Below are 11028 nucleotides of genomic sequence, written 5' to 3'. Positions count from 1 at the left end.
CATGACCTGAGCTGAAGTCGAACACTCAATCAACTGAGCCACCCAGGTGCCTCAAAAGGCTGGCTTTAGAGAGGAGCACAGACTGCCGGGTAAGAGTAGGGAAGCAGAGTCTCTGAGTACAGAAGCAAATGGGTGGGTAGATGGCAGAGTGCAGAGTCAGGTTCTCTTCTCACTGCTCCACTGCTTACAGTGCTACAGAAAATGAAGCCATCAGCTGAGAGCAGAGGATTGGAGACAGGAAAAAGTACGAAACAGTCATTGGGGAGATTGGGGATGTGGCCTAGAGAAGTGTAGTAGGATGGCTGAACAGCAGCACGGTACTTGTTGGGGCTTGTGGTCAGGAATGTAAAGTGGGGCTTGTCAACATGGTTGTGCATTTTTCCCCAGTCACACTGGGCTGCAGGCAAGGAGCAGGAAGACACTTGGATTGGCCAGGGTTGGGGTCAAATAAATGGAAAGCAGAGCAAGAAAAGAACTACATGATGGAATCCACCTTGGGTGTGGAGGAAATAGAGGACATGGGGGATGAGGAACAGTGAAAAGGAAACAGGATTTGCGAATGGAATGCAGGTCCCAGTCAGGCAGCAGGACCGCTGGGGTTGTGGTTCACTATGAACAAGAAAGTGAGATACTTGAAATCACAATCTGGGAACTGAGAGAGTTGGTATGACAAGGTTTAGTTAGGGGTCAGCAAACATGGCCTATCGGCCAAAGTTGGCCTACTGCCTGTGCTTTACACAGCATTGAGCTAAAAATAGTCTTTACTTTTTTTTTTTTAGTCTTGATTTTTTTAGTCTTAAATTATTTTTTTAGTCTTAAAAAAATTTATTTTTATTTTTATTCCAGTATAGTTAACATATAGTATTACATTAGTTTCAGGTGTACAATATAGTGACTCATCAATTCCATATATTACTCAGTGGTCATCAAGATAGTTTTTATATATTATTTTCTTTTTATTTTTTTCTTAATTATTTTGAAAGAGGGAGTGTGCACATGTGTGGGCTGGGGGAGGGGTGGAGGGGAGAAGAGAATCCCAAGCAGGCTCCTCGCTCTCAGCACAGAGCACAATGTGAGGCTCGATCCCATGAACTGCAAGATCATGACCTGAGCCAAAATCAAGTCGGACACTTAACTGACTGAGCCAACCAGGCATAGTTTTTACTATACAACCCAACATAGTTTTTACATTTTTAAATGTAATATACACACACACACACATACATACAAGGGCAATTATTCTTTTGGCAAGAACAATTGCTCTAAGAATTGAAGACATTGCCTCCTGGCCTGCAAAGCCTAGGGTACTTACTATCAAGCCCTTTACAGAAAAAGTTTCCTGACTCTTAGTCTAGACTCTAGGGTATCACCATGGGTGTGAGTAGCTGAGGTAAGGTAGAGGACACAATTGTAAAGGCCAGGTGGCCAGGATATTGGCAGGAATATCTACACGTGTATAGAAACTGCTAATAATTATGACAGTGTTGGAGAGAGTGGCAGGGAGCTAGAACTAACAGTTAAGGAATAAGGGGTTGTGACCTGGGATCTGTAGATGCCTACTGAGGACTGCAAAATAGAGGAACCACATGTAATCTAGTCTGATAGCATGAGGTTCAACATTCAAAGTTAAGGGAGGAGAGAGAGAATGTTCTAGAAGTAGCTGGGGGAAGAGCTAGTCAGTCATTGGTACTCCTCTAGGCACCAGTGGTTTGAGGGATGAATACAGCTACCACTCGACAGAGCTGCAGGGGAAGCAGAGTGCTCAGAGATGGCCTGGGTGACCAAGTTAATGGTGCCTTGAGGAAAGAGCACAAAGTGAAGGGGCAGTTAAGTCAGCCCCCACTGGCTGGAAAGACTTTGCAGAGGAAAGCTTTGAGTGGAAGCTTAAAGTATTGGTAGGACTTAGGTAACAATGGGTGGGACAGGAAGAAGGGAAGGGATACATAGGTGTAGGAAAGCATGATATATTTAAACACTGACCTCAGAAAGGCACAAATGAACTTCAGTACAGCTGGAGGTTCAAGACCAGTGCAATTAGGAGCTTTGGGAGAAGAGCATTATTGTTTCTTCTTTAGTATTTGCATGCTGGGGCTTAAGTAGATTGAGAGCCTCACGTAGATAGGTAGATGCTCTATAAATGAAAGAAAACCACACAATCAACTCGCAGACTTGTTACTTCCTCACAGGTATAGTAGAAACTGTTTTAAATAAATCTGTATATGGGGATTCACTCATTCATCTCTCAAGCATTTTTTGAGAGTATCTCATCTGCCCAACGCTCTGCCGGGCATTGGGGGTGTAGTGGTGAACAACACAAAAGCTTCCTTCCACTCTCTGAGCTTATAGTCTGCAAGTACTGAAGTGTGATCAGGCTCAGATAGGATGTTACTGGTGCTCACTGCTTTGGCATCTAAACCAATCTGGGGGCCAGGGAAGAGTCCTGGAGGAAGTGACAATGTGGAGAAATAGGTTGTTGTTAGAACAAGGAATGGGTGGTGGTGGAGAATGTTCCAAGTGAAGTGACAGCACTCATTGGGTTGGAGGTGGGAGAAAGGGCTATTTAAGGCACTGAAGACATGGAGTGTGGTGAAAGATGGAGTCGGAAAGACGATGGGGGTCTAGCCTGGAGTGGGGTCTGCATCCTCAAGAAGCCTCTGGCAAAGTCCAAGAAGGCAGGACCCATGTCTGTCCTGTTCGCTGCCTTGCACCTATCAGGTGCTCACTTCCCATACCTGGCATGTGGTAGGTACATGATAATGGTTTGTGGAAGGAGTGTGTCACTGTGAACCATAGTCTAACGCTCTGAAAAAATTATTAGTTTATCAGTATAAATACCTTCATTATTCTTGTAAACAAAATGACAAATGTGAAAGCATTTTGTAATCTGTAAAACATACCTGATTTAAAGCTATATTATGTTGCAATATGTATAATGTAGTACCTCTTTTGTGCTCCTAACAACTGTTTTTTTTTTTTTTTGAGACTCTTATTTACTCAACTCAAAATCCCCAAAACATTGTATTAGAGAAATTATCCAGTCATATGTAGTACAAAAGTAGCTTGATTAGGGAAAAAACCTTCATCAGCCTGATCACTTCCTTTTACCGCTTCCTAAGGTGGCTTCTAGCATATTCACATTGCTTGTTTTCTATGAAGTGAGCATAAACCAACAGAAAGTAATCACGCTTTTCTCCTGGTTCAGAATAGATCCTACCTTGTTCCTCACTGTGTACTCCTCTATCTTCACCAGGGAATCATCAACTCCTTGGAAACAGGTGTCTTGCATCGTTTATGCCCAACATCCAACATTATGGCTATTAGCTGGTATTTAATACCTACTGGCTACATTTAATACATTTATTCTGGAAGTTGGGACTGTTCACAAATACAGTACTAGAGCCTAAATAATTGTATTTAATGCACTTAAATGATCATTGGCTATTATATTACCAAATGTTTCATACACTTTAACTTGAAAGGGAAAAGAATGAAGATGCAGAAATATTGAATTTCATTTTTTCTCCAAATTTTCTAGAGTTTGTCTTGTTTTAGGTCTACCACATAATGAGCAATAACCCATGAGATCATTTTACCATCTTCTTTGATATATAACGCAAAGGTAATAATGTTGAAAAGCTTTTTCTGATATTTAGGCCAGGTTTCCTTTTATTTTATTCCGTCACATCTCTCTGTGGCCTACTAAATAGTTTTCTATCTACGGCATTTAAAAGCTATGCTTGCTCTTCTGTTAAGCTCTTTAATTCTGACTTAATTATCATATACACAAACGAGTCTCTTGATCCTGCCCCATAAAACAGTTCCTGTAGCTTCTTAGTACTTGTTGTTCAACTCTGTCTGGCTCTTATTTTGGGGGAGGAGGGTAAGTTTAATTTAGAGTGGCCCAAGCTTTTTGGAGAAAGAACTCTGAAGCTAATTTTTAAGTAACCTTTTAGAATTTGTGATTTTTTTTTTTTTTTTGGTCTATGTTTGCATTTCCTAAGTTTTCTTTCTTTACAGTGATACATTTAGTTACATAGAAAAACCTCTTCGCTCCGGTAGAACGAATGAGAGGAAAAGGCTTTTTGTGTGTATGTGTTGTGGGTTCATTGTTCCCGGATGTAGTATTCTGTCATTCATTCACATGCACCATCCATTTTTACAAAACGTGTAAAAAATTTGTAACAATGTATCCCACTGCTGCTTTCTGATTTTTTTCTGAACTCATCTTAATTTCATACCAAGGGCTTGAGTAATTAGATTCAGTTTAAATGGCTTTCAAGTTCGAGGTATAATAGTTACTGATTAAACATTAAAATTGTTGGTCAAGAGGCACCTGGGTCAGTAGAGCACCCGACTCTTGATCACGGAGTTGTAAATTCAAGCCCCACGCTGGGTGTGGAGATTACTTAAAAAAATAAAATACTCAGGGGTGCCTGGGTCGGGTCCCTCAGTGGGTTAAGCTTCCAACTGCAGCTCAGGTCATGATCTCCTGGCTCGTGGGTTGGAGCCTGGAGTTGGGCTCTGTGCTGACAGCTCAGAGCCTGGAGCCTGCTTCAGATTTCTGTCTCCCTCTCTCTCTGCCCCTCTCCTGCTCACACTCTCTCTCTCAAAAATAAACAAACACTAAAAAAATTTTTTAAATAAAATATTCAAAAAAATTGTTGGCCAGTAATAAAAGGCTGTAGCAAAGGACCTGATAAATTGATTTTTTTTCCACTAACACTCATTTTTCTTGTTTGTGATGTGTGCTGAATGTAAAGCTACCACTCAAGTATTTTCAAACTATGCAAAATCTGTTCTGCTGCAGAGCTTCTGCGCTCTTGCCTCGTTACTCTCTCCAGCCTGTCCCCACCTTTTAGGTCTCAGCTCAAAACTCACCTTCTCTGAGTGTCCCTATTCACCAATCTTGGTCTCACCAACTTTTTTACTTTACCGATATGAAATAAACTTGCTAATTTACTTATTGCGTCCCTCCTCCCACTGCTAGTCCGTCAAGGGTCGGGGCACTATTACTTCCCAGAGGTGAGCGGTGCTGGGCTAGTGATACCTGCTCGATGCGTTTCTGATTAACGGATAAATACGGCATTTTCACTCAGCGGAGACAGGCCATTCCCCAGGCGGAAGGGACCGGCCTGTAACTTTGCATGACTGCGCACAAAACATGCTCAAAATGACCCTATGCAGACGCCTTCTTTCTCGCCAGGCAGAAACCCTGACCCCAATTTCACCTTTCCCACCCCGTTTCGCGCTCGAGGAGTGAGGGGTGAGCGGTCCGAAAACCTCCTCCCTAACGTTTCCCGGCGGAGGCCGGAGGAGGAACCGGCGCGCACGTACTGCACCCGCCGCCACGTCAGCCCGTGCGCGCGACGGTAGCGCGCCTGCGCGCGGAGGACCGCCCCGTACATCCGGGGCCTGGGCGGCGGCGGCGCCGCCGTGCGGGGGTCACGTGGCTCTTTCCTTTCCGTCTCTGGCCGGCTGGGCGCGGGCGACTGCTGGCGAGGCGCGTGGAACCTCGCGCTGGTTCCCTTTCGTCTCTTCTCGCGGCCCGGGCCACCAAGGAGTTTGCTGACGCTGGTGAGCTGAGCCGCCCGCCAAGATGCCGGCCTATTTCCAGAGGCCGGAAAATGCCCTCAAACGCGCCAACGGTGAGTAGGGGATCGGGGCGCGCCGGGCTGGGTCGGCCCGAGGCCTCGGAGGTCGAGGGGCCCGGGCCTCCTTCTCCCTGCTCCGCCTCCCGTCTGCGGCTGCAGAGGTGGTCGATGAGACCTGTCTGCCGCCGTTCCAGCCTGTGGTTGGGCATGGTTTCCCTTCTCGCTCCTACCGACCGCCTTTGGGGGGGGGGTGGGAGGTGCGGAGCCGGGAACCGTCGCTCTGGGGGGGCCCTTCCTTCCCCCCGCCGCTTCCTGCTGCGTCTCAGGGGCCGCGGCCCCGGAGACAGGTCTGCCGGGGCCTGGCCTCCTTAACCGGCCCCCCCCCCCCCCCGTCCGCCTCCGCCCGGCTCCCCAGGCCGCCGGGCCCTCGGCTGCTTAGGCCCCGCGCCCCCAGCCGCCATCTGGGAGTGCCGGGGAGGAAGAAACATGGCTCCCTCCCGGGGACAATGCACGCGAGAACCTCGACTCCACCTCCTGCCGGCGCCGGGAGCCGGCCTGTCCCACCTCCCGCCCTCTCGCAGACACCTCCGCCCCCCAAATCCAGCGCCGGGCTTTGCTGGGTCAGGGTCCACTTAGCCTTTTCCCCGGTCACTATAGCTCTGCTTCGGGGACTCTGACCCAATTAACCGGTTGTCTGTTTTTTCCTGGCATTGATTATTCTCAGTCCCAGAGCCTATCCCAAATCACATGAAGTTGGAACATTGTTAAACCTGTAAGAGACTTCAAGTTCTTTCTTAAAGATAACGAAATTGAGGCCTACAGAGAGAATGTTTACCCAAGGTCACTCCGAGAGTTAGTTGTGGAGCCAGGAGACTAGAACCAAGGTCTCTAGACTTCCAGATGAGTTGCTTTTTTTCGCCGCAGCGCTGCTGCCTGCGATTTTTATTTCCATGTGTTCTTATGCCACCGGCCCTTTCGCGAAAAGTTGTGCGTGTCTCGGTCTATTCAAGAGGCATTTATTACGTTCGCATCATGGGGGTGCAATGTATTATGCATGGCTCTGGTCTTTAAAAACTTTTTCGTTTAGAGTTTTTTTAAGCCTAATAATTTCTAAGTGAGTAGGTAGTTGATAGTTCTTATTTCAACCCTTCCTGTACCCCAGACAAGTTTTGAGTCTTATCCCATTTTGTAGGTGGATATACTGTGTCTCTTACAGTCCTTATGTTGGTGGAGCTTATTTTGTTAGCTTGTTTGGAAATTCCTCTTGTGGAAATGTCAATTTCAGTCGACACAAAATTGTTAGTGATAATCTGTCAGGGGTAAGGGTGCCTTCCTCACATGGTTATTTTAAAAGCAACAATTTGGGAGGGTGGTAAGAGTGTGAAATAGGATAATGCCACATTCTTTGGAATAGAGTAGAGTAATTGTTCTAAAAATCAGTTAAAAGTACAACTTAGATCTGATGACTGCTCATTTTAACCAGTGATCTAATGGTTAGGACAGGCAAGAATTAAGGACGTTAATTTATAGGAAAGAAACTCGGTGGAAATGGAGATTTATCACCAGAAAATGAACTGTAGCAAAGTTGGAATTTTTTTCTTACGTTTAGAAACTTAGAAATCTATATTATGGTATACAAAATGACTTGGATTCAATTGCTACTGTAATTGCTGTTGTAGATTTGTTCTACAGTTGTTTGCTTTACCAACAGGCATTTTTCCTTCTAATAGGCTGAAGCACTGTAATCTGGATAGCCTAAGTATTACACATTTGATGTGCTCCGGCCTTGTTGCTTTCATCACTCCTCCCTTTTGAATCCTCATATGAGTTTACTATTTCAGTAATTCTTTAAATTAAAAGGGTTATCTCCTGTGTAACGAATCTTAAACCTCTTTTTCACGTTTTGTAAGTTGAAATAGCCTTGACTCATGAAGGGCAAGTTAGGGAAAGCATCTGAAATTAAACTAGGCAAGATGAGAAAGGGGCACTGTGGGGGGGGGCTTTTATTTGTGTAGGTTTTTTTTTTTTTTTTCAACGTTTATTTATTTTTGGGACAGAGAGAGACAGAGCATGAACGGGGGAGGGGCAGAGAGAGAGGGAGACACAGAATCGGAAACAGGCTCCAGGCTCTGAGCCATCAGCCCAGAGCCCGACGCGGGGTTAGCGAACTCACCGACCGCGAGATCGTGACCTGGCTGAAGTCGGACGCTTAACCGACTGCGCCACCCAGGCGCCCCTGTGTAGGTTTTTTAAAAGTCTGTATTGACTCCTTGCTGCAGCCCTTTTAAATTGTAGGATGGGTGTTACAGTAGAGAGAGGCCTTAGCTTTCAAGTAGTTAGTTCTGTACCTTTGATCTTGTGAATGAAAGATCTGTCTGAAAGTGTCAAAGTGAGCTGAATGTGGATGGCACATGGCACCACTTACAAAACTTTAAATAGGATCGTAAAAGCGCATTTCATTCCATGGAGATAATCTCATTTTATGTAAATGTTTTATCTATGACATTTGTAGCCTTAAACACATTTAGACCTAATCCACTGCATTATCGTAATAAAATGTGAATGTGTTTAAGTACAATAGTTCTTCAAGTCACTCTGAGTCTGTAATTCAGAACAATTCCTTTGGAAACTATTATAGTAATCATTCAGGAAGATGAGAACTTGGCCTAAGCAGTTACAGACAAGAAATTTATACCCCAGAATCATTTGGAAAAAGATCCTTTTGCAGATTATGTTGTCAGTAGTGCAGAATTAATTGCTCCTGACCTTGTAACAACCTTTTAATTTAGTCTACCAGTGACTTACAAATAAAGTTATTAAACCCACAAATCGAGTAACATTATAGCTTATCTACCTGGTCTGTTGCCCAAATAAACTAGTAATGTTGAAGGGCCGACCTAAGCTTTTTCTTTTATAAATAGATACAATTTGTCACTGTGTCTGAAAGGTAAACTCAGCATGTCCACCCTCCTAGTAACAGTTCATAATGCTAGATTTTATTTTTATTTCAAGAATATCAGTTTGGAAATGAACTTTTTTTTTTTTTTTTTAACATTTTAGTAGAGCTTTTAATGTGTGGTATGCCTTTCTAGCCTCAAAAAAAATTTTTTTTCCCTTACTAGAGAATTCATAGGAACTAAATTCTCCCTGTATGTGACTTCAGATAAAAACGAACTCACCCTCATGGACTATCATATTTGTTCCCATTCAGGTTTTTTCCCTTTAAAAATGTCCTTGCTTGGTATCCATGTTTGCTTTTTTCCCATGATGATGGTAGGGTGTCCTATAAAAATTATTTTTTAGTGCATTTGCTTTGTTTGTTTGAACCTATTGTTTCAGAGTTTGAAAGTGGAATTTGTAATAATAAATTCTGATTGGCTGTTTAGGAAGTGAAAAAAATCACTTTTCTATCCCTAAACAAGATTTTTTATTTTTTATAGTGACATTAAGACACCACACTCCCCTACTTAAAAATAAGAGATAGGGTAGGTAAATTATTTTTACATAGTTTATTATTTTGTCATCACCATCCCGGGCACAGTTCTCAACTTTAATTCTCTTTGTGCCTGTTCTGTGTTACAAGCATTTTGACAGTGTTTATATACTAAACAGTGTAAGATTTAAATCCTCAGTGTAAGATTGGGAATTGGATATAATAAGTTGTTCTGGTGCTGATGCTGTGCTCTTTAATATGAATGCTAAATTTAACTAAAAACATTTACTTCCAAATTTTTGGGTGATAGAGACTTTTCTGTTAAATAATTGTTAAAAACACCTAAGGTACTGTTGGATTTTAGATGATAACCTTGTATGTATGCTCTAGTTTAAAGACTGTAACGTCCTCCCCTCAGAACAGGAAGGCTTAAAAAACAAAAAACACCCAGGAAAGGCTTAGTATTCTAACAAAGTATCTAGTTGTGTTACATCTTTGTTTCCTCTTACAAGGTGTTTTCTTTTCTTTTTTTTGGTTCTTTGGTTTTTTTGGTAATAGCATTGACTCAAATGAAAATGGACTTTTTCTCGTAACAGTACTATTAATGTTGACATTGACGTGAATTACTGAAGAGGGGTTTATTTTCACTAACGTATGAAGAATAGGGCTTAATATGATATGGGAAGACACAGGCTATCCTTTAAAGATAAGAATTTCAGTATATTTTGTGATTTGTTGCAAACTTCTTAATATACCATAGAGTTTTAATATTGTTTCGTTTTCCTGGAGGAAGGAACGTTCAGAAGCAGCATTCCTGAAAGATGTGATAGTTGGGAGAAAAATTACTTACTAAATCTGTAAATCTGGTAAAACTCCCAAATAAGCAGTGTTTCTGCCAGTTGTTTGCCTAGCACAGAGTTACATGATAATGCAGTATGCTGTTTGGTTAACTCTTAAAAATAATTCTTTGTCAAAGATTTTTTTCTTAGGAAAATAGTGATTTTTAGCAATAGGGATGTAGTGTTTTAAGATCTTTTTTAATAGTGTTAATTAGTGTTTTGGTTCCCCAAAGTATGTTTTCAAATGTTCAGTGGAAAGATTTTTTCTTTGTGAAATTTGTTAATTACTGAATTTTAAGTTGAACATAACCAAATGACTTAGGTTAAATAGCCTTCCCCTTCCCTCAGTTTACTAAGTTTTGTGCAAAAGTAAATAAAGGAAAAGATGAGAAAAAAGATAAATTTTAACCTTTGTCAGAAGTAATGTGATAGAGGACTCTGCTTTTGAGTGAATTTCAAAATGAGCAGTGTACATAAAACCTTAGATTGGAACTGGATTTTGAAATATTGCCACTTGCAGAGTGCCTTCAAGTTTAGGTGGTAGTAAATTCAGAAATGTGTAATTTTCTCTGGTATGCATTCTAAAATCTTTTTTTTTATTTTTAAAAGTAAACTTAATTTTAAAAGTTAGAGATTTACAGAATTATTGCAAAGATAGTACAGAGAATTCCCATATACACCATAACCTATTAATTTCTTCTGTCATTTTGGGACATTTATCACAACTAATGATCCAATACTGATAACATTATTAATGAAAGTCCATACTTTGCTCAGATTTCTGTAGCTCTCCCTCATGTCCTTCTCTGAATTCCAGGATCTCATCCAAGATACCACATTATATTTAGTCGTCCTGTTTCCTCAGACACTCCTCCTCCCCCCCTTGGTTATGACAGTTTCTTAAACTTCCTTGTTGGTAACCTTGACAAGTTTTGATGAGTACTGGTCAGGTATGTTGTAGAATGTCCCTCAATTGGGGTTTGTCTTAAGATTTTTCTCATGTTTAGGTTGGGATAAATAAATGGGAGAGATATTTCATAGATTGGAAGACTATTGTTAATTCTTCCAAATTTTGATATTTAGATTCACTAAATCTGAATGAAAATTCCAGTGAGCTATTTTGTAGATATTTACAAACTAATTGTGAGTTTATATGGAAAGGCAA

General features: G+C 41.9%; 2 protein-coding genes and 1 long non-coding RNA gene across 3 annotated transcripts in view; 2 read left to right on the top strand and 1 right to left on the bottom strand.

Moving 5' to 3' along the window:
• Positions 1–1980: 1980 nt before the first annotated feature.
• Positions 1981–6046, bottom strand: LOC147576198 (uncharacterized). Its single transcript, XM_086680983.1, has 2 exons — positions 5048–6046; positions 1981–2131 (listed from the first exon to the last, which is right to left on the bottom strand). The coding sequence occupies exon 1, from the start codon at positions 5798–5800 to the stop codon at positions 5351–5353; it is 450 nt and encodes a 149-aa protein (XP_086537109.1). The 5' UTR covers positions 5801–6046; the 3' UTR covers positions 1981–2131; positions 5048–5350.
• EIF3A (eukaryotic translation initiation factor 3 subunit A) overlaps positions 5507–11028 on the top strand; it is a 35853-nt gene continuing 30331 nt past the window's right edge. The window contains exon 1 of the mRNA XM_025917969.2: positions 5507–5645. Within this exon, the coding sequence (XP_025773754.1) occupies positions 5597–5645 (49 nt within the window). The 5' untranslated portion in view covers positions 5507–5596. The remainder of the gene's footprint in view (positions 5646–11028) is intronic.
• On the top strand, positions 5652–10018 carry LOC147576197 (uncharacterized). Its single transcript, XR_015241880.1, has 2 exons — positions 5652–7606; positions 7836–10018. It is a non-coding gene; the product is annotated as an uncharacterized LOC147576197 (long non-coding RNA).

This window comes from Puma concolor, chromosome D2 (assembly GCF_028749965.1).
Source record: "Puma concolor isolate L17-30 chromosome D2, mPumCon1.1.hap2, whole genome shotgun sequence".
NCBI classification, from domain to species: Eukaryota; Metazoa; Chordata; class Mammalia; order Carnivora; family Felidae; genus Puma; species Puma concolor.
This window is presented reverse-complemented; position numbering and strand designations above follow the sequence as displayed.